At 37.2% G+C, this 24,034-nt stretch overlaps 1 protein-coding gene across 5 annotated transcripts in view; it reads left to right on the top strand.

Annotated features, from left to right (window-relative positions):
* The window catches only part of garnl3 (GTPase activating Rap/RanGAP domain like 3), an 81,790-nt gene that overhangs the window by 6,529 nt on the left and 51,227 nt on the right, over positions 1-24,034 (top strand). The window contains exon 1 of one of the 5 annotated variants that reach the window (XM_046839266.1): positions 16,106-16,605. The exons of the other annotated variants lie outside the window; for them this stretch is intronic. Coding sequence (XP_046695222.1) covers positions 16,547-16,605 — 59 coding nt within the window. The 5' untranslated portion in view covers positions 16,106-16,546. Of the gene's footprint in view, positions 1-16,105; positions 16,606-24,034 lie in introns of those variants that run through there. 5 annotated transcript variants of the gene reach the window in all.

The raw sequence follows: 24,034 nt of genomic DNA, 5'->3' as shown, positions 1-24,034 counted from the left end.
AATGGTGCATTTTTATAGCTGTAGGCCAATCTCTTAGCCATCGGTGCCATTGATGCCATCCGTAAGCTCTGCAGCTGGCATTTGAACTGGTGTTTGGTGTGTCAGTAATAAATATCAACGTTAAAGTGTATAGAAATAAAGACAATTATTGAGTCACAGGAGGAAAAGGAGTCACACTGGGAGCTTTGTGTTACTATTTATAATAATTTATAGTCAGCTGTCGAATTCAGATTGTCTAAAGTTTTTCATATGTATTTTTATTTGTAGAGAGCTTTTAACAATTAACCATTTTCTTAAAGCAGCTTTACAGAGATAAAGCGGTTATTAAGTTGTATAAAATAATGTATAAGTTTAATACACTAGTGTTCACAATATGTTCACATATGCCAGCTTAAATACATCCCACATCATGGGGTTTGTTTATTTTGTTTACCCTTTTTGGCATGATTATTGATGTGACATAACCAGTCAATGGCACAAAGAAAACCCATGTCCTGAAAGACAGAAGAATGGGCAAGTTTAAGGGTCTGAGTGACTTTAACAAGGACCAAGTTTGATAGGTAGATGGGTCAGAACACACATGGGGCCAAAGGCTCATCACTGCAAATAGGGAGCAAGGGCTACACAGTCTGGTTCGATCCCACAGATAAACACAATTTGATAAAAGGCGTAATGTTGGCAGCGATAGAAAAGTGTCAAAACACATAGTGTATCACAGTTTCCAGCATTCAGATTAGTCAAAGTATCCATAATGACAATTGTCTGTTCAGGAAAGCACCTATAATGGGATTGTAAGCATCAGAACTGGTCCATGAAGTCATTAAAAAAGTGGCCCACTTTGATGAATCAGAATTTCTTTAACTTCATGTGGATTGCAAAGTTATTTTGAAACGTACCGCTTAAGTAAACATAGTTGCAGACTGAGTTCACTCCTTCATGGCAATGATCAATCAACCAATCAATCAATCAATCAATCAAGCAATTAATCAATCAATCAATCAATCTTTATTTATATAGCACCTAACATTTAACAGGTGTTGAACAAAATGCAATGATGCCATCACATTATACTCTAATGGCAGTAGCCCTTATCTATAGGATAAAAAGAGGATATAATGTATGCAAATGATTACAGCTGATAATAATAGCAAGCCTTCTTATGCTTACATTTCCACACATTCAAGAACACGAGAAAAACAAGAATATTTTTCATAAATGGTGGAATTTTCATGAATATTACATATCTTGTGTAAACGCTTTACAAATACATCTGCTTGTAACCAACTTGAAAAACAAGGCCCAGAAGACACAAGACAGAATAGACACAAAAAAGACACAAGACACAATCATTATTATTATAGAGAAGAGCCAATCTCCGTCAGCAGGGGCTTGTCCTTAAGCCAGATGTCTCATAAAACTCAGAGGCCTTTGGACAGCTTGCAAACTAACTCTTTTACCCTTCAGCAAGTCCTGTAAAAACCATCCTGTAGCCATGTAAAACCATCAATCACTGAAATGTTTGTGTCAGACATTTTCAGCCAATTCTGAGGCAGACTCATTTTAAATGCCCCACAGTGAGCTGTACATATAAAATAGTATATGAATATTATATAAATATACAATCAACACTAAAAAAAAGAAAAACTCTCTAGTTGAGCAACCTTGGTTTGTTTGTTTTGATTTTATAGCAAATCCACCTGTCAAAATGTGTGTGCCGCTAATTAAAAGGTTCGTGGCGCTAGTCAAAAGGTGTGTAGTGCTTGGCAAAATGTGTGTGGCGCTAGTCAAATTCATTGTAGTGCTAGTCAGAGCATGTGTGGCGTTAGTAATGCTAATCAAAGTTTTATTTGATGCTAGTCAAAGTGTATGTAGGACTAGTCTAAGTGTGTGATCACTAGACAAATTAATATGTAGTTTTTTTCGTTGTTAGTCAAATTGTGTGTGTGGCGCTAATCATTGTGTACGTAGTGGTACTCAAACTGAATGTAGTGCCAGTCAAATTGTGTGTGATGCTAATCAAAGTTTTATTTAATGCTAGTCAAAGTGTGTGTGGTGTTAAAATGTATGTAGTGCTAGTCAGAGTGTTTATAGTGATATCACAAAAACTAAAACTAAACCATGAACTGTTAAAATATTAAAAACTGATTTAAAATGACGGTTTGATTTATTTCCTTCTGACATGACAAGGCAACAGGAGACAGTAGACAAATTGGAATGATATTTCCACAGTGATGCACTCAGTTGGATGCTCAACTCAAGTGATCGGATGCAGTCAGTTTAAGTGATGGAAAATACATACTGTAAATTCAATTATTTAGTAAGGGATTTTTTGTAGCTGGACCTCCAGAAACATAAATTTGCCATCTCTGCAATAGTTCACAGACTTCACCTGAATATCGACCCAGAACTCAAGGTCTATCACTCACACCTGCTCGCCATGTGCAAAAAGTCTTTTAGCCTCCACACTTTGTGAAGTCTTGCACTATTTAGTGACTTCTGAGAGCTGTTATACCGGCTGTTTGTCTGATTGGCTGTGCTCTGATCATTGCTTACCTTTGTTTGCTTTGACTTTTTGGATAGCTTCTTCATTCCTGTAAATGTCTGCGTGCTGAATCGCATCACTGTTTGGATTGTAATTTAAAGTTGGCAGTCTTCGTCGAAGAATAAACTTTTGCACATGGGACCTGAGGCACGCTTTTTAGTTTGTTATGTGGCACTGTGCTCTCAGAGGATTCATTAGAAAACTACTGCAGAGTGCAAAATCCCTTACACCATTACCAGGAACTTTTTTTTATTATTATTATTTTATTATTTTTGTAAATTGTACACAGCTGCCTTGTTAATCAAGTTTAAAACAGAGCCCTAAACCAAAGAATTTACATACATAAAAATGCAATATGTAAGCAAGAAAGCATGCTGGAGTGTGTTGTTGTAGGAATATCAGCAGCAAGGTGAGAAGATATTACCTCTCTAAAACTAACTGTTTTACTGTAAAGCATCTTGCAGTAATTACATTTATTTTAAGTGTATAACACTTTTGATAGATCTATGTCTGAAAAATTATTTCACTTTGTCGGAAGAAAACCATTTGACCAATCAGAAGTCAGGATTCGACATCACTGTCGTATAATTTTGAGTTGTTTGTGCATTAGTTTGGAAAACTGTTTCATTTCCATGCAGTAAACACTGCGGTTCCTAACACAGTACAATGTACAATGATATTGTGGCTATTGCTTTCAGTCAATACGGTTTGATAAAATTATATTAGTGACTCATATATTTGGCTTGATAAATAGACCAAAGATTATGGGTTGGTAGCGAGCGCAAACATTTGGACCACACTGCATGTAGTGAAATTGTGCAGTCCTACATTTCCAGCCAGAGAAAGCGGTGTATAAACATAGGCAGAGCAAGAGACTCATCATGCTGACACTCCCAGGCCTGCCAGACACTTCATGTGATTCATAACACGCGTGTGTTGCTCGGTCAAGTGCAAGTGTGTTTAAACATGTCCCTCCCCAATGTCTTGCCAGCATTTTTCACTGAGAGGTTATGCCACAACCAGTGTATTTTTCACAAAACTACCTTCATTCCTTTTTTTCAAATTATGGCCTGCAAGAGATAAAGAGAGCCATAGAATCACTCTGCATTCTTTCTATCTCCAACCCTCTGACCTTTAGATAAATCCGAACACTATTGGTAACACTAATCACTTTCAGCTGTGCGGCCTACATTCTTCTTCTCATGTGTGTGTGTGTGTGTGTGTGTGTGTGTGTGTGTGTGTGTGTGTGCGCGTGTGTGTGGGGTGGAATAAAAGAATAAGAATTGCTCTGATTACAGCTCTGTGTAAACTCAGAGCTCTTCTTGCCACATCTGCTTCCATTTAAGGCTGAAAGACGCATACCTACACATTAGTGTTTTTTATTATTATTTCTCTGCAGGACGGGGAACAGAAAAAACTTTACTTGTTGTTACCAGGCTGGATGAGGAGAAGGTGGTTTGCTGTTTAAAATGCCTGTATTTGGCTTGTTAACACATGATGCATTCACTGGAGGACTGAGCAGTGTAAACATGGACGTATTGGCAGAGAGAGTCCTTATATAGCTGTGTGTGTGTATGTGTGTGTGTGTGTGTGTGTGTGTGTGTGTGTGTGTGTGTGTGTGTGTGTGTGTGTGTGTTATATTTCAAATCACATGGCTTAATATTCTTTTAGCATTGATGATCGAAATTCACTTGTATACTACTACTGTGGAACCGTCGCAGCTGGTGTCAGTGTGCTAGCAGAGCCCCCTGTCTTTCAGAAATAGAAAGACATCATTGGAAGGCTTAATTATTGGCAGCCAAATCACATAATTTAAGGACTGTCTCATGTGGTTTGTGGTTCATAAGAAAAACCCACAGAAAGAGCAACAAAGTACACAAAAAAGTATTAAACCAGAATATGTTTCATATTTTAGATTTTTCAAAGTAGTTACATTTAGCTTTGATGACATGTCATTCTCTCTACCTCCGATTCTTGAGGTGGTCACCTGGAATGTTTTTTTTATCTGACAGGTGTGTCAAGACTTCATTTGTGGCATTTCTTGCCTTTTTTATTTGTTGTTGTGTGCAGAGAAAAAGGTGCATACAGAGTTAATATCCAAATTAATGCTACTACAATTACTGTACAAATCCATATTATGGCAAAAACCACTTATTTTTTTCTCAGTAAAGAGAAAAGACTGCTCATTGTTACTTTAAGAAATGTCGGTCAGTCCGAAAAACTTCAATAACTTGAAATGTATCTCCATGTGCAGTCTACAAAACTATTAAACGCTATGATAAAATAGTTTCTCATGAGTACATCCCAGGAAAGGAAAAGACCAAAAGCTACCTCTGCTGCAGAGGATACGTTTATTTAGTTTATTAAATTACAACCCACAGAAAACCCTGATTTGCATAAATGTTTCTCAGATTTCTAATGGCAGACATATTTCAAGATCCACTGTTCAGAGGAGACTGCATAAGTCAGGCCTTTGTGTTCGAAGTTTACAAAAAAAAAAAAAAAAAAAATTATATATATATATATATATATATATATATATATATATATATATATATATATATATATATATATATATATATATAATTTCAGAAGAACAACAAGCAGAAGAGACTTGGTTGGGCTCTTCACAAGGACACACAAGGAAAGCACATTAGATCAGTGGAAAACTGTCCTTTGGTTTAATGAGTCCAAATTTTACACCTCTAAATCACACTTAACCAGCATGGCTACCACAGAATTTAGCATTTAGTGTGACCATCATTTATTTTGCAACAAGACAGTGACCAAACACACAACATAGGTTATGTAAGAGCTATTTGTCCAAGAAGGAGAGTGATTGGGTGCTGCATCAGATGACCTGGCTTTCACAATCACCACATCTAAATCCAGTTGAGATGGTTTGAATGAGTTGGACTGGCCAGTGAAGGAAAAGCAGCCAACAAGCACTCAACTCTGGGAATTTCTAAAAAAATGTTGGAAAACCATTTCAAGTGCAAAGCTGTCATGAAAGCAAAATTTGAAAGAGAATGAGAGGGAGAGGGAGAGAGAGAGAGAGAGAGAGAGAGAGAGAGAGAGAGTAAAGCTAACCCACAAAGGAAACTGATGGGTCATTTTCTGGTCATTTGCTCTATTCTACCAATTCTTGAAAAATAAAAATGATTTCCAGATATTACATATAATTTGTGGCCATCAGTGGGATGTCTGTCATCAGTTATTTGTTGAAACTGAGTTTATTTTATTCCAAATGCAGAAGTTAAATGTAGATAGATTAAGCACATCATTCTTAATCTGAATATGTAGGGATTGTTTTGTAACTTGCACGCATGAGCATTTAAGAATTGTGGTATTTGTAATGCTTCAATAATAATAATTTTATTAAAAAAAGAATAATTATAAATAACTATTTGTGTCTAACTCCAAAGAGTTGTGGAATCCTTTTAGGGAAGCTAATTTTCCTGACAAAAAAAAAATCAGAAGTAAAAAAAAATAATTCAGAAGTCTTTTTCGAGGGAATAGAGATTTATGGAATCTCAAAAAGGAACTCGAAAATTCCAGAATTTCTTTTGAGGAAATAGAGAGTTCCTGAATTCCTTTTTTCAGGGAACAGAGCTCTTCTGTTCATGTTAAACATCTGCTAGAAATGAAAATATAAAACCTGTTCATGCAAAGGCATAAGTGACCGCCAGAGGGCAGAGTGGTTTAATAAAATAAAGTTCTAGAAGAGTATTCTCTTTTTGTTTCCACTTAATTTTAGGATCACGTTTGCTGCTTTGAAATTTTTTACACAGATGGCAGGACACAAAGCGCATTGCATGAAAAAAAATTATTGCAAAAGACCAACCACAAAAACCGAATCATTTTTAATTCAATGTATTTCAGCTTTATTTGTATTGCGCTTTATAAAGTGGTTATAACATTGTATAAAATAATTAATTTTTAGTGCCTATACAGTATGTGTGTTCCTTGTAAGTTTACCCCCAATGAGCAAGCGAGTGGCAAATGTGGCAAGCAAAAACTTCCTGAGATGGTATGAGGAAGAAACCTTGAGAGGAACCAGACTCAAAACGGAACCCATCCTCATCTGGGTGACACCGAATGTTCATTCATTATAGTTCCATCGTTGTTAAGGTGTACTGTTTTGTAGTAGGCGCTTAAATGCAAAACTGTTCAGGGAAGAAGAATCGAGGATTGTTAAGCATTCTCATTGTTTCATTAAGTAGACTGTACAGTGTGATCACGGTGTAAGTAGGGACTCTGGCAAGACTATGGCAGCATAACTAAAAAGGGAGAGCCAAAAGGTAACACAGACATGAGGAATCTCAGGGATAAGACACCACAGTCAACAAACCTGAATGAACTCGTAAGAACTCGAGAGAGGGGGGACGACAGCATCCAAATATCCCAGTTCACCACAACACTGCACTGTATATCCATGATCCCTCCATATCTGCTTCTTCACCTAAGAAAAAGCTACTGGCAATAGGATTGACCAAACTAATGTGTTTTCAGCTTAGAAGTGTACACCGAGACTGTGTCTGAGCCCTGAACACTAAACATAAAGCTGTTCCATAACTGTAAAGGCTTTGTAAAAGAAAGATCTGTTGCCTGCTGAACAGAAACATTGTTCCAGGTACCAACAAATAGCCTGCACCTTTTGTAGAGGTGGTGAATAATAATGATAAATTTGCTGATGATTCAGTGCTTTATACGTAAGTAGTATTTTTTTCCGAGATGCAAGATTTACACAAGAGCAATTGTAGAATTGTTAAAAAAAATAGTTATACTGTATAATAATAAGGATATTAAGTGATTTTTTTTTTGTACTATGTGTTGTACTATCCAACAATTAGCCGAACCTGTAATTAATTCTAAAAATGTATTGTTTACAATTATTATTTAAAATAATACTAGAATCCATTGCTTACAGACTAGGTGATGTTTTCAGTAAGCTTGCAACCAATGTAGCATCTGAATCTTGGTCTTGTCTGAACAGATTGGAACCTGTTGTAGATTTCTGCTGTTGTAGCTCATCCGCCTCAAGTTCCCATTCTGAAATGCTTTTCTGTTATCCTGTCACCCCAAACCGGTCTGTCTATTCTATTTCTTTCAACAAAGTGTTTCCACCTGCATATCTTTCATTCGCAAGATGCTTTAATGTACCATTTTGTACAAATTCCCAGGAGATCAGCAATACACAGACCAGCATATCTTGGCACCAGAAACAAAACCATAGTGAAATCACTATGCTCACTTATATATTACCTCCATTTTGACAGATTGATATGAACATGAACTGATATGCTTTATCCGTGTCCGCAGGATTGCTTGCATTGTGCTGCTGCATTATGATTGGCCGATCGTTTTTTATTTTAAACATGCCCCCTCAGGAGTTGGCCATCCTTGGGGGTGATATTCCATGTGGCCCAAGCTTGAGTGAAAGCTAAAACATTTAAAATGCCAGTGAGCCACACAATCGCCTGAAGAAATGTCACTGTGTTCAACAGAGCCATGAAGGATGACCCTCCACTTTGACATAATTAAAGAGCTTAACCTTTTAACTGAAACCAGTCTGCATACATGTGTCTGGCTATAGAAATCAGTCGATTTATACAGCCTTATACCACACTTTGCCATTTAGGATGCAAATAATACATGCATACTCACACCCCACACAAAAGACTTTAAATTAAGTTTAGGTATAATGGCAGTACAGCTACATAGTAAACCGTAATCCAGGGTTTTAATAGAAATACAAGCTCTAAAGCAGTGCAATAGATTATAAAGGTATTAAAAATGCTTGCCCTTGTTAACACAAAGCTGTTTTGATATACCTAATAACATTTCTACCTGTTACCTGTTTAATATTGCACATAAAAGTCTCTTTATTGAAATATTTACCATAATGACAATTATGTCTTCAACATACATAGTGCAAATCTTTACGTTTTATAAATGATCAATTTGAATGGCTGCATGAATGGGAACCTTGTTTTGAGTTGGGAGAAAATCATACAAAACCTACTAACCAACCAGAATGAAGCCTACAGATGTGCTTTGGAATAAAAACCATATAAACTAAAATGGTTCTACAAATAAAGAGGAACTTTTAAGCTTGCACTCTGTCTAAACACCGATTTAAACACATGTTTTCAGCCAACACTGAGAATGTGCCTGATTTCCGAACCCTAAATAGAAGGCTACATAACCATGGGGTTTTGTAAGACAAAGATCTGCCCTCTGCTGATTATTTAACGAACTAACAAATAGCCTGCTTTTGATTGAAGTAGATGTAGTGGATCATAATTTAACTAAAGTTCACTCAGGTACTGTGACTGATTAGAACAAAATCATACTTATACAGTATAATAATGAGGATATCGTACATTAGTTGTTGAAAAAACTGTAAAGCAGGTTCGAAAATAGTGACTAGAACATGGTGAATTAATGTTGGAAGCTTGCTAGAAAGCCAGTATAAATGTTTCATCCAATAAAAATATAGAAATGAAGCATTTTGTCTTTGTACTTTGTACATTCTTTATTATATACATGTTTATTTGATATGTCCTCTTTGGAAATGCACAGTGAGATGTGAGATTAGCATTTGGTTGCAGCAGCGTAGATAAAATGGTATTGTTTATGTCAGGTAGTGGTTGTGTTAAAGCTGAGGTCAATAAGCGCTTTTAAGAACTAGACTGATCCGTGTGGGAAAATAGCTTGCTGAGACTCATCTTGGCAGGCAAACACACAATATGTTCATGGGATTTCAGGTTCATTTGAACGCTACTCCCTAATGTGTGTGTTTGTGTGTATTTGGAAGTGTGAGTGCTCGCATCAGAGAAGAGGATAACTGGTGGAATTATGGGATCTCCTTGTGTAAAAATAAATGTATACAACTACCATTTTATCTGTAATTTCCTATATACTGTTTATGTTTAGTGCCAACAATATCAAAAGCACAACTTTTAATAGACTGTAGTATGTATTTCCTGGGCATGCTGAGGTACCTGCTGAGCATCTGGCATTAGTGTTAGTGGTATTAGTCATGTAGTAGAAGTAGAAGCCATATTATTACTCAAGCCACTCAAGTCATTACTCAAGCCAGTGTAAAATTCTTACATTACTTGGTAAATTTGGATACAACTGACATTAGCTAGCTAGGTGTGTTGCGTGTTTATAATCTTTGCTGTTTAGGTAAAATGTGTGTGCGCAGGTAGGTTTTTCCATCACAGAGACATAATGCTTTCACAGTGCTATGGTATGTGGGGGTGAGTGTGTGTGTATGTGTGTGTGTGTGTGTCATTGTTTTGGCTGTAACCTGAAAACCCATGCTGACACTGAGCTGTTCAGGCTTACATTTCATTAGGTGCTGTCTTGCCCATAAGCTTTAACATTCAAAAGCCTAGGATTCAACACACACACACACACACACACACACACACACACACACACACACACACACACTTTCTGTATAGCTGCTACTCATTTTGCTAGTAACACACATTTTTACTAATTAGACCATGTTTTCAGTGTATTTTACTATGTCTTACTATGTTTCACTGGTGCAGTTACCCATGATGTCATAAACTATTGATGAGCTCTATCATTCCAGCAGTCTGTTAGGGAGTTGAATATCATGAGTTCATGTTACTTTTTTTTTTTTTTTGGACATGAGTGTGTGTGTGTGTGTGTGTGTGTGTGTGTGTGTATGAGTGTGTGGATGAGATGAGTAATATTAAGTGGCCTTTCAAAAACATATTCCACAATGCAGCCTAATAAAGACACAGTAAAATAATAAAAACAGTGACACTTATAATAAAACACAGATACTTTGATGTCTAGCATAAGTACTTTATAAATGTTAATGTATAACCTAAATGTGCCTTCATCCTGTCCCTTAATTCCTACAACTAGGAGGATTATGGGTATTCATGTTACAGTAAGTAAGAGCGATTGTTATGGGTTTGTGAACGAACACTGTTACACACGCATGCACAAAATGATGGTTATTAGTGGTCATTAGGCAGCAGTGCACTTGGATAGGGGAGACAAGACCCCATTCAAAATGTAGTTCGAAGAATACACATACCAAACCCATACATATAACATGCATGTAATTATTCATATCAATTTTGATGCATTGCTGTAGCTGTGCCGGTAAAGGAAAAAATAGTTTCCTGTCCTTTGAGGTCACATCTTAAACTTTACTATAGAGGGTTTTCTTTGTGGGTACATTAAACAGTATTAAAGTGATGCACTTTTGCCCTCCACCAAGATTAGTACCCTTGATAATTATGAGCAAGGAAAGCTGTAAAAATTAGTTTTTATTGTTTAAACTTTTTTTGATTGTTTTTAAAATATTTTACAAGAATGCTCTGCTTTCATGTATATCACACAAAAAAATCTTTTTTTATGATTATTAGGGCTGTCAACTGATTAAAATATTTAATCACTATTAATCGCACAATTGTTGTGAGTTAACTGATGATTAATAACCACTTAATTGCACATTTTTATCTGTTCTGAATGTACCTTTAATTAATAATGTTCAAGTTTTTAATAATTTAATCAACATGGGCATCAACAAATATCGAGGTTTTATGTAAATGTATGTTTATTATTAGTGAAACTAAACTCAACATAGAAGACAAAATATTCTTGTAAATGTTTTAAAATAATTATAGTGTTTTCAAATTACAGAAATCACCAGGAGACCAAGCGGAACTTTTGCTATGTTTCCACACGGACGGTTTTAATTGCTGGACGTGTACTTATGGCGGAATTTGGTGCTTGGTTTGAAACTTGACGCATCAGCAAAACAAATGTTTAGTGATTCAAATTATTTATCGTTGGAGTTTATTTATCTCTTTTTTTTATATCTGAGTTTACAAAGGATGTGAATAAATTTTGTTGCATTGAAGGTTTTCATTTTGCCTCTTTCATATTTATTTATTTATAGATTTCATAAAAATGGTCAAAGCAATGTGTGCCGCATTTATTGCGTTTTAATAGAATTAGTGCTGTTAAAATGAATTTGCGGTAACTCGTTATTAACACGTTTTGACAGCCATAATATTTATATACTGTATAAAATTTATTATATTAATCAATTAAATATTTCTCACAATTATTGGCACACTTGCGAATACTTATGAGTAAAATATAAAAAATATTCCTGTTGCTAATTAACATTTTATAAGTACACCTAGGTGACTAGGATCAAACGGTTAAACAAAAAAATATAGAACATTTTTCACAGCTTTCTGTGTTCATATTTGTGCCAATAAGGGTGCCAATATTAGTGGGTATATCAGTAATATGAAAAAAACCTAAGCTGTCGTTTTTTTGCAAGATTGTGAGTAATCTATGCAAATGTAAATCTTACAGGCAATTTTATTACCATCTCACTGTACATAAAGTAGGGCTGCACGATTCTTGCTAAAATGTGAATCACAATTTTTCTCCATGGGAATTGAGATCACGATTCTCTCACACGATTCTCATGTTTTCAACCAAAACATTTATTGCACTCAAGTAAAAACAGTGCTACACAGGATTTTCAGTTATAATAAAAGTAGTAGTAATTTGCATTTTGCAGTTCTTTCTCGACTGTCATGCGACACTGAGTATATAGACCTGGCAACGCAACGGATAAAAAATAGTTGCGAGAGGGCAGACAGTAGCGCTTGTCTAAAGTCTTTATCATTGCCTTAAATCCTTAAAAAAGTGTTTATAGGAGCCATGTCTTTAGCTAGGTGATAAGCGATGGCGTTTGTTATGTCTTTGTGCCGCTGGGAACTTGAGGGGTATGGGGATGCACCGTGTAATGTCTGAGTTATTGAAGTTTGTGTGGTCTGGCGGCTGGTATTTTTTAGTGTGGCTCCCTTGTCTTTCATGGCTAACTCGTACTGTATTTTGTGGTGACGTCTGAGGTGGTTGTATAGATTGGTGGTGTTACCTTGCGGGGCTGCCACAATGCCAAAGCACTGCTTACAGATAACGACTCGTTGCGCATCATCGTCAGGTTTAAACCCGAAAAAATTCCACACGGTGCAATGTGCTCCTTTTTTCGTAACCAATGTTGCTGCATCGTCGCCACCAGGAATTTCCGAACTGGCGCTCATTTTTTCCTCTCTTTTGAATGAAACCAATGTTACCACTCTAAATCCACCAAGTTATGTTACCGCTCTAAATCCACCAATGTATCGGGTCTGCTGCTTTGATACACGTCACGTGAGTGACAGCAGAACGCCGCAAATAAGGACGAGGGAGGAGAGAAACGATCGGGTCTGATTGGTGAATAAATAGGGTTTGGTTTTACACAGTGTGAGTAAGTTTCACTGATATAGCATCTTAGATAATTGTAAGTAAATACGTGAACACGTGAATGCAGCATCTGAATACAGGGAAATACTATATATGCACGTGAATCGCCGTCATTTAAAAAGAAGATCGAATGTATGTATGAATCGAGATCGTGATTCATTTTTCGATTAATCGTGCAGCCCCAACATAAAGTATATAATATTCTGTATCCTGGCTTACTTTGGAGCAAGGCTTTGAGTGGTCATTCATATTTTTTTGTTGTACACTGACTGAGTAAGTGTGGTATTTACTTACAGCCATGTTTTCACAGCTATGTCATTGAGAAGCAATGTTTATAAAGTGCTGTCAGGTGTTTAGGTATAACACCAGCATATTAGAGTAGCAAGTGTTACTGCTACTGTAGGTAATGTGTAAAAAAATTAATTTACTTATGTCTCTATTGGTGGTTGCTGAGACATTTTCAAAATAAATGGGTATAAAACTGTACTATTTTTTTTCACTAAGTTAGTAACCTCAAGAATATATCTTTTGTGGTTTTTGTTTTACGTGTTCACCTGGTAGTTGAAGGATACCTTTAAACGATTGCTTTTAAAGGTGGTTATGATCTGTTTGCGTCGCTATTCTAAAATCAGACTATTTATACATATACAGGTGAAAGATACATATTAAAGTTGCATGTTCTTAATGGAGTTAACATCTCTGTCAAGCACCAATAATTTCGGATTCTTTTTAAATGAGCTACTTAATCAGACACACCTAATATGGTACTAGTTATAGCAATTGGAGCATCATTTGTTCCATTTCAGCAGTGACACCAACAATGTAGCTCCACCTGACACCTTTCTAGGTATACAGTCACACGCTTGCTCTGCTTATAATGGTATCATTGTATCATTTTCTCCTGCAATGGAACATGCTTCCTGTCCATTGTGGAACACATATAGCAAAGAAATCATGAACAGAAATAAAAAAAAAAAAACAGAACCAATATAAAGTGAAAACTCTTGTGATTCCCTCTGACCAATCAATTTGAAGGATGGAAAAATGCTGACGCTATCCCTGTAAAGCAAATTTGAAATCTGATTGGTTAAGGAAACAGACCCGTTGGTAATATTATCAAAGGTTAAAGGGCCAGCAGTACTGACTTTGAAGGCCCTGGACAGATTAGATTGACATTGCAGCACATAGAGGCTGAAATCTGATTGGACAAAAAATCTAACATCCACATCCACATACTGGAAGCAGTGCAGCCAAGAGAAACGCTACAAAATGGAGAAAATAAACTGTTGGGAATAAATTAATACAATTTCATGGAACAAATATTATATATACCGATAGTGTTTAGACCAGCAGAGAAGGCTTTGCGGGCCCTAACTGCCCGCCACTGAGTAAAAAGTATCTAACCACGTCTGCCACCACTTCAAGAGTAACACGTACTATAATACAGATGCAATCCCATGGTACTTGATTTGTGTCTTTTCTCAGTTTAAATTATGTTAATTTAGATGTTGCTGAAAATTTGTAAACTTTTGAGCTTCCTGTCCACCCACTTTCACTCTTACCCAAGTGAAAACCAGCACTCTCCTGAAATGTCCTTGTGCCCGTCTTGAACTTGCACACCACAATAGTGCTGCTCTCTGAATATTTCCTCGCTGACCTCCTTTCCGTATTTGAATACTAGTGTAGGCAGCACAATTGTGCAGCAGGTAAGCACTGTGTTTCCTCACAGCTCTGGCCTCTTGATGCAGAGCTTGGGTTACTATTACTACTTGGGTTGTTTTCCCTGGGCGCATGTGGGTTTCCTCCGAGTTCTCTGGTTTCCTTTGTAAAAAAAAAAAGTACTGGTAAATAGATTGACTGAAATCCTATCTAGATTAAGTGTTTTTGTTCTCGTGGCCATGGGAAAAACCCTGGCCAGTATAGAATATTTACAGAGAGAGGAATAAAGAATAATTAGTGAACTAAACTGATGAATGAATGATTAATGAAACCTTTCAGCCTTGGTCATTGACAAAATATGGAATATAATGACCCCCTTCTGAGTAATGAATGCAGCAACAGCACCCTATTTCTGTGTGTGTGTGTGTGTGTGTGTGTGTGTGTGTGTGTGTGTTTTGGTTTGGGTCTGTAAGCGAACATCCATCTGGCGCACACAGCATGGCACTTATGGTGCATTTGAAGGACTTTATGTTTCTGTTTGGTTTACTTCAGTCACTTTTATAGAGTGTGAATGAAGAACACACCAATGCCCATTTAGTGTGTGTGTGTGTGTGTGTGTGTGTGCGCATGGTTTGCAGCAGGTGCATAGTGACGACTCACAGCTCTGGGCTCTCAAAGTGGCACTTGGGTTACTGCGTGCACGTTCTCCCTGTGCACACAGGTTTCCTATGGGTTTTCTGGTTTCCTCCTTTATATAAAGTGTTTGCAGTTGGATAGACAGAAATCCCATCTATTGCAAGTGTTACTGTTTCATGGCCCGGGATTCACAGCAACTAAATCTCTGTGTGTTTGTGTGTGTTTTGGTTTGAGTGTGTAAGAAATTATCCATGTGTCATACACACCAGTATTTCATATGTTGATTAAGAAGGCATTGAACTTACAGTGTACTTGAGGGACATTTCATTTCTCTTTGGGTTTTCCGCAGTCACTTTTGTAGTGTGAATGCAGAACAACACCAACACCCATTCAGTGTGTGTGTGTGTGTGTGTGTGTGTGTGTGTGTGTGTGTGTGTGTGTGTTAGGGTGGGGTGGATGCAACAGGTACATTCTGCTGCCTTCCAGCTCTGGGCTCTTGAAGCCGCACTTTGGTTCCTGTGTGCACGTTCTCCATTTCTGCACGTTGGTTTCCTCTGGGTTCTCTGGTTTCCTCCTTTTACAAAAGGTGCTGGTAGATGGATTGACAGAAATACCATCTAGCTCAAGTTCCTGTCTCGTGGCCCGAGGTAAACTTGGGAACTGATTCTCTGTGTGTGTTTGTTTGAGTCTGTAATAAAATATCCATGTGTGTCACACACCATTATTCCATATGTCGATTGAGAAGGCGATGCACTTAACTGTGTATTTGAGGGACATTATGTTCCTGTTTGGGTTTCCCACAGTCACTTTTTCTTCAGAGTGTGAATGCAGAACAACACCAACGCCTATTCAGTGTGTGTGTGTGTGTGTGTGTGTGTGTGTAAGAGAGAGAGAGAGAGAGAGAGAGAGAGAGAGAGAGAGAGAGAGAGAGAGAGAGAAAACGAAAAAGGGGCAGCAGAGTGAAGTGTCTGCAGTCCGCTAGATCCCACACACCTGCAACCCATACACACATACGCACGCACGCTCGCGCCCGTGCGCGTGTCAAAAGATAGACGGCGGGAATCCGGTACGCTCGCGCCTCGTTTGTTTTTCCGCGCTTTTTTTTCTCACTTCAGCGCTGCGTCTGTATGAAGCTCCTCCATCACGAGCGCGCAGACCAGAGACACTCCGCCACACGGACAACGATGCGGGACTGAGAGCCGAGCGCGACACACGGACTGACAGACAGACAGACAGAGAGACAGAAAGAAGTAGAAAGGTGTCTTGTGAGGGTGGGTGGGGGGAAGGAAAGGAAAGGAAAACATGGTGACCTGTTTTCTTCAGTAAAAGAAGAGAAGCAGAGCGAGCAAAAAGCCCGGGCGGAGGAAAACCCTTCACCGTCGCATGGGGGCCATGAGCGGCGCGGACACGGCAGCCACCAAACTGTTGAACTTAACCCAACGGTGAGCGGGTTACACACTTCCCACCTTTCCTCCCATCCCATTTATCACCAGCTACAAATATACATACAAATAGATCATATCGGAGATACAAATATGTCATTCCCAGGCTTTAAAACAGCAGCGCTGATGTGTTACTGCTGCAGGATTGGGGATTTCTGTGCCAAATCGATGCGGTCGTTTTGATATTCATACCTTCAACCCTGCTGTAGTTCATTCTTTTATTTAGCTGAAAAAAAATCATAATTAAACACCAGACTCCAAATAACCTTTATACAGATTTATAAACCTCTCCAGAAGAAAAAATACAAGTTGTACACGAATTAAAACGGTGTTTAAATAACCGTAAATACGCGTGTCGTGTGATGTGTGTGGGAGAAACATAGAAAAAGTGTTAATAATTCATTATAATGCTCAGGGGGGGAAACAACACAACACAGCAACTGTAATAACACACACACACACACACACACACACACACACACACACACACACACACGTATTTAGGTTTAAACAATATTTTCCGTTGAAGTCTATTTTTGACATTACGGTAATAGGAGACATTAATAAACGCGCTGATTACAGTCTATTACCGGCTATAAGACTTTTTCAGCATCTGGTTATGTTCACATGGTGATCTGTATTAGATTAATAACTACTCAAGAGTCCGACATCATCTATTCATTTGTTCAATCATCCATTTATCCATTCGCTCGTTTGTTCTTTTATTCACTCATTCGTTTATTCATTCAATCATTCATTCATTTGTTTATTCACCCACCCATACATCTATTCATCAATTTGTTTATGCACCCAGCCATACATCTATACATTTATCCATTTATTCATTTATTTATTAAAAAAACATTTTTTTGCTTATTCATTCATTAATGCATTTGTTCATTTATTTTAATATACAGGATTAGTGGGTCTGTGTGTGTGTGTGTGTGTGTGTGTGTGTATATATATATATATATATATATATATATATATATATATATATATATATATATATATACACACACACACACACCGTACTTTCCGGCCTAATAAGCGCACCCATATATAAGCCGCACCCACTGAATTTTACAAATATTTTTATTTTTAACATAAATAAGCCTCACCTGTCCATAAGCCATCTACACTAAAGTACTTTACACAGGCTTTAACGAAAGACATATGAAATATGTTGCGCTTCTTTTAGGAGCAGAGCGGTATTTTGAGAATAGCCTGGCGCCGCATTTCCGGTATTACTGCGTGTGTGTAAGACTGAGGAATATGTCCTTATTATTTCCTGATGCTCATTTCTAAGTTTCTTTGACTAACCCATAACGCTGTTGCCAAGAAAAATAAAAAAGCACGAGTTTTGGAAACCTGTCTGTGCTTATATGATTTCTGTTGCAACTGGAGTTAGCAAGCTCTCCCTTCACCCAGACTCAACACGTTACAACGGCTTGTATCTAAACAGTAGCCGACCAAAAAGTCATTGTTCACTGTCTTCCTCCTTCCTTTCACAACTATTTCTCACGGGAGTTTATCTTTTGGCATCGTCGTGCGTTTAAAAATCACCCGATGGAAGTTTTTTTCTCCAGAAGCCGTGCAGCTCAGAACCCAGGTGAGCTGCTTCGTGGGAAAAAAAGTTGCTTATAGTCTGAAAATATGGTATATATATATATATATATATATATATATATATATATATATATATATATATATATATATATATATATATATATATATATATATATATATATATATATATATATATATATATATATATATATATATATATATATATATATATATATATATATATATATATATATATATATATATATATATATATATATATATATATATATAGGCCCACTAATAAAATAGATAGATAGATAGATAGATAGATAGATAGATAGATAGATAGATAGATAGATAGATAGATAGAGTGCGTATGTTATTCATTCCAAAATAAAGTTATAATGTTACATTAGCCAGATCGCAGACATCTGACAATGTGCAAGTAAAAAACATTGATTTGGTAACATCGCATTAGGCTACATTTTATGAGGCTAATACTTGCTAACACCGTATTTCTTATTACTAGATAAAAGGTCAGAAGGTTGTCAGCACAAGCAGAAAGAAGTGACAAAATTACAGTGGAACCCACTTATCTCGACCTCGGTTAACTCGCCAACCCTATTAAGTCGCCGTTTTTAAAGTGGAGCCGCCAAATTCTCGCTTTGTCTTAGCATTTTTAATCGGTTATGTCGATTTTTTATGTCGACGAACCCTAATATCTCGAGCACAAGGGGTGGCAAATTTGCCACCTAACGTCGGTTATCTCGATCGGCATGACCAATCCCCGGCTTTTGCCACGTCACTATCTCATTACCGTATTTTCGCGTATATAAGACGTGTCTTATAGAAAGTTTTACATACCCCTCACCCGGGGTGCATCTTATATACGCGAAAATACGGTAGTGAGACGGCACTGTGCAGCCGCAGAAGAACTCATGAAAGTGGTGAAAAAATCAAGCCTTACAGATGCTACAGGTGTAGGATACTTTTCAGAGCTGTGTGTCAGAGTGAAATGACTTGAGAATTTAATTTTGACAGTGGTTAGCTTTTTGTAAAAATGAACTACACCCCCGCATGTTTTTTGTGATTTTGTGAGCAATCTTTGTGTTTGCAATGTGGAGAATATAATAAAGGTTTGTTTTGAGAATCGACGGTGGTTTGTATTGTATACTGGTAAATCTCTGCTGTTAGTTGTTAACAAACACGTATGTACATTTTTATAGCATGCCTTCATCAAACAAATCGTGGCAATGTGTTGTGTAAAAAAACCTCCAAAAACATGTCCATATACATTCTCATTTATTAACGCACATCATGTATATAAAGAAATTTCAAGCACGTTATTATATTGCCGCCATATTGGTTTTCGTTTATCTCGATCATCGGTTATCTCGATGCTTTTTGGTACACCCCTACGCCGTGACATAACTGGGTTCCACTGTACTTATTAATTATCTTAACACTTGAGTGGTTTAATAATAGTTTAATGCTTAGTTTGCATGAAAGAATGCATTTTCTTCAGGGCTTTGAAAGTACGTAATCAAATCATGCCAGATTTACGAAAACAAATTGCGTTCAATTTGTGTTACGTAGAATTGATGTCCGCATTTTCAATGAAGTACATTTAATGAACTTTGCATCGCTTATAACAAATCATAAATATGCTTAAAATTAATGAATATTTTTATCATTTACATGTATGACATTTGCCCAACACACACACAATTACCCTACTGAGCAGTTGAGGGTTAAGGGCCGTGCCCAAGGGCCCAGCATGGCAGCTTAATTGGTGCCAGGGGTTAAACTCACACATTACCAGAAGTTCAATACCTTAACCACTGTGTTACCACTACTAGAAGTTTAAACAATGTTTGCTAACCTGATTTATTTTTGTTGTGGCCAGGGAATAGTTCACCTTTGTGCAGGAGAACACACTATTTGAGAGTTGTCAGCTAGTCAACATTAATTAAATGTACAGTTATAATAGTAGATGCATTTATGTCACAGTGGAATTCTTTCTTCACATACACCAGCGTATTAGGAAACTGGGGTCAGTGTGCAGGGTCAGCCATGATACAACTTTCCTGGATCAGAGACCACTTCCCATATGTTATAATTATATAACATTATAATGTTTTCATCATTTATTTTTTAGAATTCACATTCTCAGTTCTGCATTTTCAGTCATATATACCAAGTGGTAAACGCAGTGATATTAGCCTATTTGGCTTTAAAAAAAGCACAACAGAACACAATGTTGTCTCTAAATGAGTATTTGAGCTGCCTTTCGGCAAAACTGCCAATTTATGCAGGCATTAACGTGTTTTAATGCTCATGAGAATTAGATTTCACCAGCAGTGAATAATACGAGGTAGCACTGTGGCGCCAGGTTCCTCTGTTTGAGCCTGAGCTCGGATTACCATCGGTGCCGACTTTCACATGTTTTCCTCGTGTCTGTGTGGATTCACTCTGGGATCTTCAGGGTTCCTTCCACCTACAAAAAAAAATTCCGATGGTGGATTGGCAGTGCTATTTGCTTTGTTTCTGCTTGGTTGCCTTGCACAGTCCTGATGTCCAATCATTGTTCCTGGGTTAAGAATAGGATCCATTTTAACCCTGACCAGAATACTGGAGATAATTTAATCAATAAACAGTATGGACAAACTCCTTGGAAGACTTCTTCCCCCAACCCTGGTGGCCCATTCCACTTTTAAAGCATTTTAATACTGGTTACTAAGACATATTTCAACATTCGATTTGTTTTGTCAGATTTCATTTTGTCGTACACTGGCACCAAATTGAAACTGTGCCAGCTGTGATTAAACAGCAGCACATGAAGCAGCCAACCATATTCCTCGAATGACCTAAATATTTATAATTATATATTCAACAATTTCAGATTTCAGAAATCGCTTGTGCTTGAATGCAACAAACTTGAATATTAGGATAATTATATGATCATTGTATCGGTTGGGGTTTTGAGACAGAAGGCTGACCAGCCGCTCTTGGATGTGTACAGTATGGGTGTAGTAGTCATCAAAAAAAAAGGGAAGTGGTCACAACCTGTTAAAGAAAACTCATATCATTGTAATCTCAGTTACAGCCTGCGGTTTGTTTAGCAGGAACACAGCATGTTCAAGGATTTCCAAACCTGCAACTAAGAGAATATTTTCGGTAGTAAATTTATAAGAAGCTGCATCCGTTTTGTGCAGAACTTTTCATCATTTTAAACAGCTGTTTGGTTAAAATTTATAATGATATTTTGTTGTATAGGAGTCTCTCTGACTCCCCAGTTCCTTATTTGCCTCTACACAAGGGTTGTGTGGGTGTTGCAGATATGTTTTTGGTCTTTTCATGAACATCTGTGCAAAGCCTGACCTGTTGAAGAGCATCTAAATGAAAGGTTACCAATAATCCATATGCAGTGTATTAGGTTTGATGGTCAAATATGATTTGGCATATACATACATTTACCACATACACTATATCACCAAAAGTATTGGGACACCTGACCTTTCCTGCTTTATGTGCTTCTTTTCCAAACTGTTACCACAAAGCCGGAGACACTCTATTGAATAGTACTATAATAAATTGTAAAGGGGCTATAATAAAATTTTGCATTCACTTGAACTTGGAAACCCAAACCTGTTCCAGCACGGCAATGCCCCTGTGCACAATGTGAGCTCCCTGAAGATTTGGTTTACATGCTTTGGAGAGGAAGATCTTGAGTTGCTTGCTATAGAGCTCTGATCTTATCCCTACTGAACACCTTTGGGATGAATTGGAATACTGACTGCACCCCAGGTCTCCTCACCTTCATCAGTACCTGATTTTCGTAATACCCTTGTGGCTGATTAACACAAATATCTATAAGCACACTCCAAAATTTAGTGGAACATCTTCCCAGAAGAGTGAAGGGAATGATAAGAGCACATTGGGACTAAATGTGGAATACAATGCTCAAAAATACATTCCGTACTTATGACCAGGTGACCCAATACGTTTGGCGATGTAGTGTATGATTTTGGCTTACTATGAGCTGTTCTGGGTGTTCCCACATGTAGGATTTCAAGGACATAGCATCACAGTGATGAATTTGGCAAGCGTGGCCCTTCAAGATTTCTGTGTATGACGGTGTGTTTTTGCAATGTACAAAAAAATCTCTCTAGATCTGCTCGGCATGGATTTGGCATTTGCACACTTTCTTTCTCAATTTCACGTAATGGTCAACTCGATTGAAGTGTTGCGGTCGTCGAATGTGCAATTTAGAGTATTTCAAATTAGCTCCACGTCATGTCTCCTTATGCAGCCATTTCACAGCTGCTAATATGACAGACATAATTAAAGTTTACAGCTGTAGCACATGGAACTGTCATTTCATAAGTCTGGACAGAGCATTAATCGTTTAGGTGAGAGTTGGAAATGGAGAATGGCTTAATGCACTATGCACATAGCATGGAAATTAAAATAAAAATAGCTTTTTGACAGATAAACAGATTAACAAATAAATAGACAAGATTTTAAGTATTACCATATTTAAGTATTATAATCAAGTGTTTTGTTCAAAAGCATCATAAGCTTTGACTTTAGAGCTACAGAGCTAAATAAATGTAATACAAATCAGTGATTATCTATAATTATTGTAGCTGTTTTCTTGTTGCAGTTGGATGAATTTAGAGGTTTTCATGAAAACTAAAAGGATCTAGCGTTGACCTGCACTGAATGTACTATATACATTATTAAGTGACAGTAACTGCAGCATGTTCAGTTAGTTTAAGATGAGACTTCGTGTCCAAGTGGCTAAGGAGTAATTGAATGCTTTGAGACACACCGTTCTGTGAATACTGTATCGATAGTAACGGAAGTCATGGTGTGGGATGTTCTGGTCAATAACGCTAATTGGTACCACAAGACGACCTTTGTCTAGGACAGGGGGGGGCAATTATTTTCCCAAAAGGGCCACATGAGAAATTGGGATGGTTTCAGAGGTCTGGAATATACAATACATATAATATATGTGAGTGAGTGGTGCGCATAATTATTGCACTATTTAAGGAACATTTATAAAAACAATTTAGAAAATGTGCTTTTTTTTATAGAATTTTAAAAATAGCATCATAACTTTATTAACTGTTTTTTTCAAAGACCAACATCACATTAGCAAAAAAAGGAAATAACTGCACCCAGTGTTTTTTTTTGGTTGGTTTACCCACATTTTTTTTTTTTGTGTTCAGGCCTGTTTTGGGCTTAAACAAGTGCACTGAAGTCAGCCTGAATATCTGAGGTGAATATGCGAAGTGCATATGATGCAAATGATCATCAACGAGAGAGGATCTGTATCTGATGTCTTTACATTCTGCGTAAATTTTTCTTTTTGACATGAATAAAAGCCACATAATTGTATTTTGTGCACCTAGAACAAGTTAATAGGTGTCGCTGTTACACCTTTACTCATGCGGGCTCTAAGATGTAAGAAAAAAAAGTTTTTCCTCTGCAAACCGATCAGGATGGGAATTGCTTGATGAAGTATGAGCAGATAATTCTAGGGATATTCTAATTCTGAGTGCAGTGTTGTTGAATTTCATATCACGTGAGCGTTATGATCAGCTGATCATGTGGCAGCAGCAAAAATGCTTACCAACTTGCAGATACATTCAGGTCATGTTCACAATGTGACCTTTGACATTGACATGGGTGTGTTGTGCATTAAAACGCACTGCAGTCTCTGGAGTTTGCAGTGTGGACATTCAGTGAGAGATTCTTGGGCAGAAATGGCTAATTGATAAGAAACCTAAGAAAAATAAAATGGATGAAATGTTTTTTTGAGTCTGCACCCAAAGTACCATCAGATTCCTGA

This window comes from Silurus meridionalis, chromosome 25 (assembly GCF_014805685.1).
Source record: "Silurus meridionalis isolate SWU-2019-XX chromosome 25, ASM1480568v1, whole genome shotgun sequence".
In the NCBI taxonomy this organism is placed as follows: Eukaryota; Metazoa; Chordata; class Actinopteri; order Siluriformes; family Siluridae; genus Silurus; species Silurus meridionalis.
The sequence above is the reverse complement of the archived record's forward strand: the minus strand, read 5'-3'. Positions and strand labels throughout refer to the sequence as shown.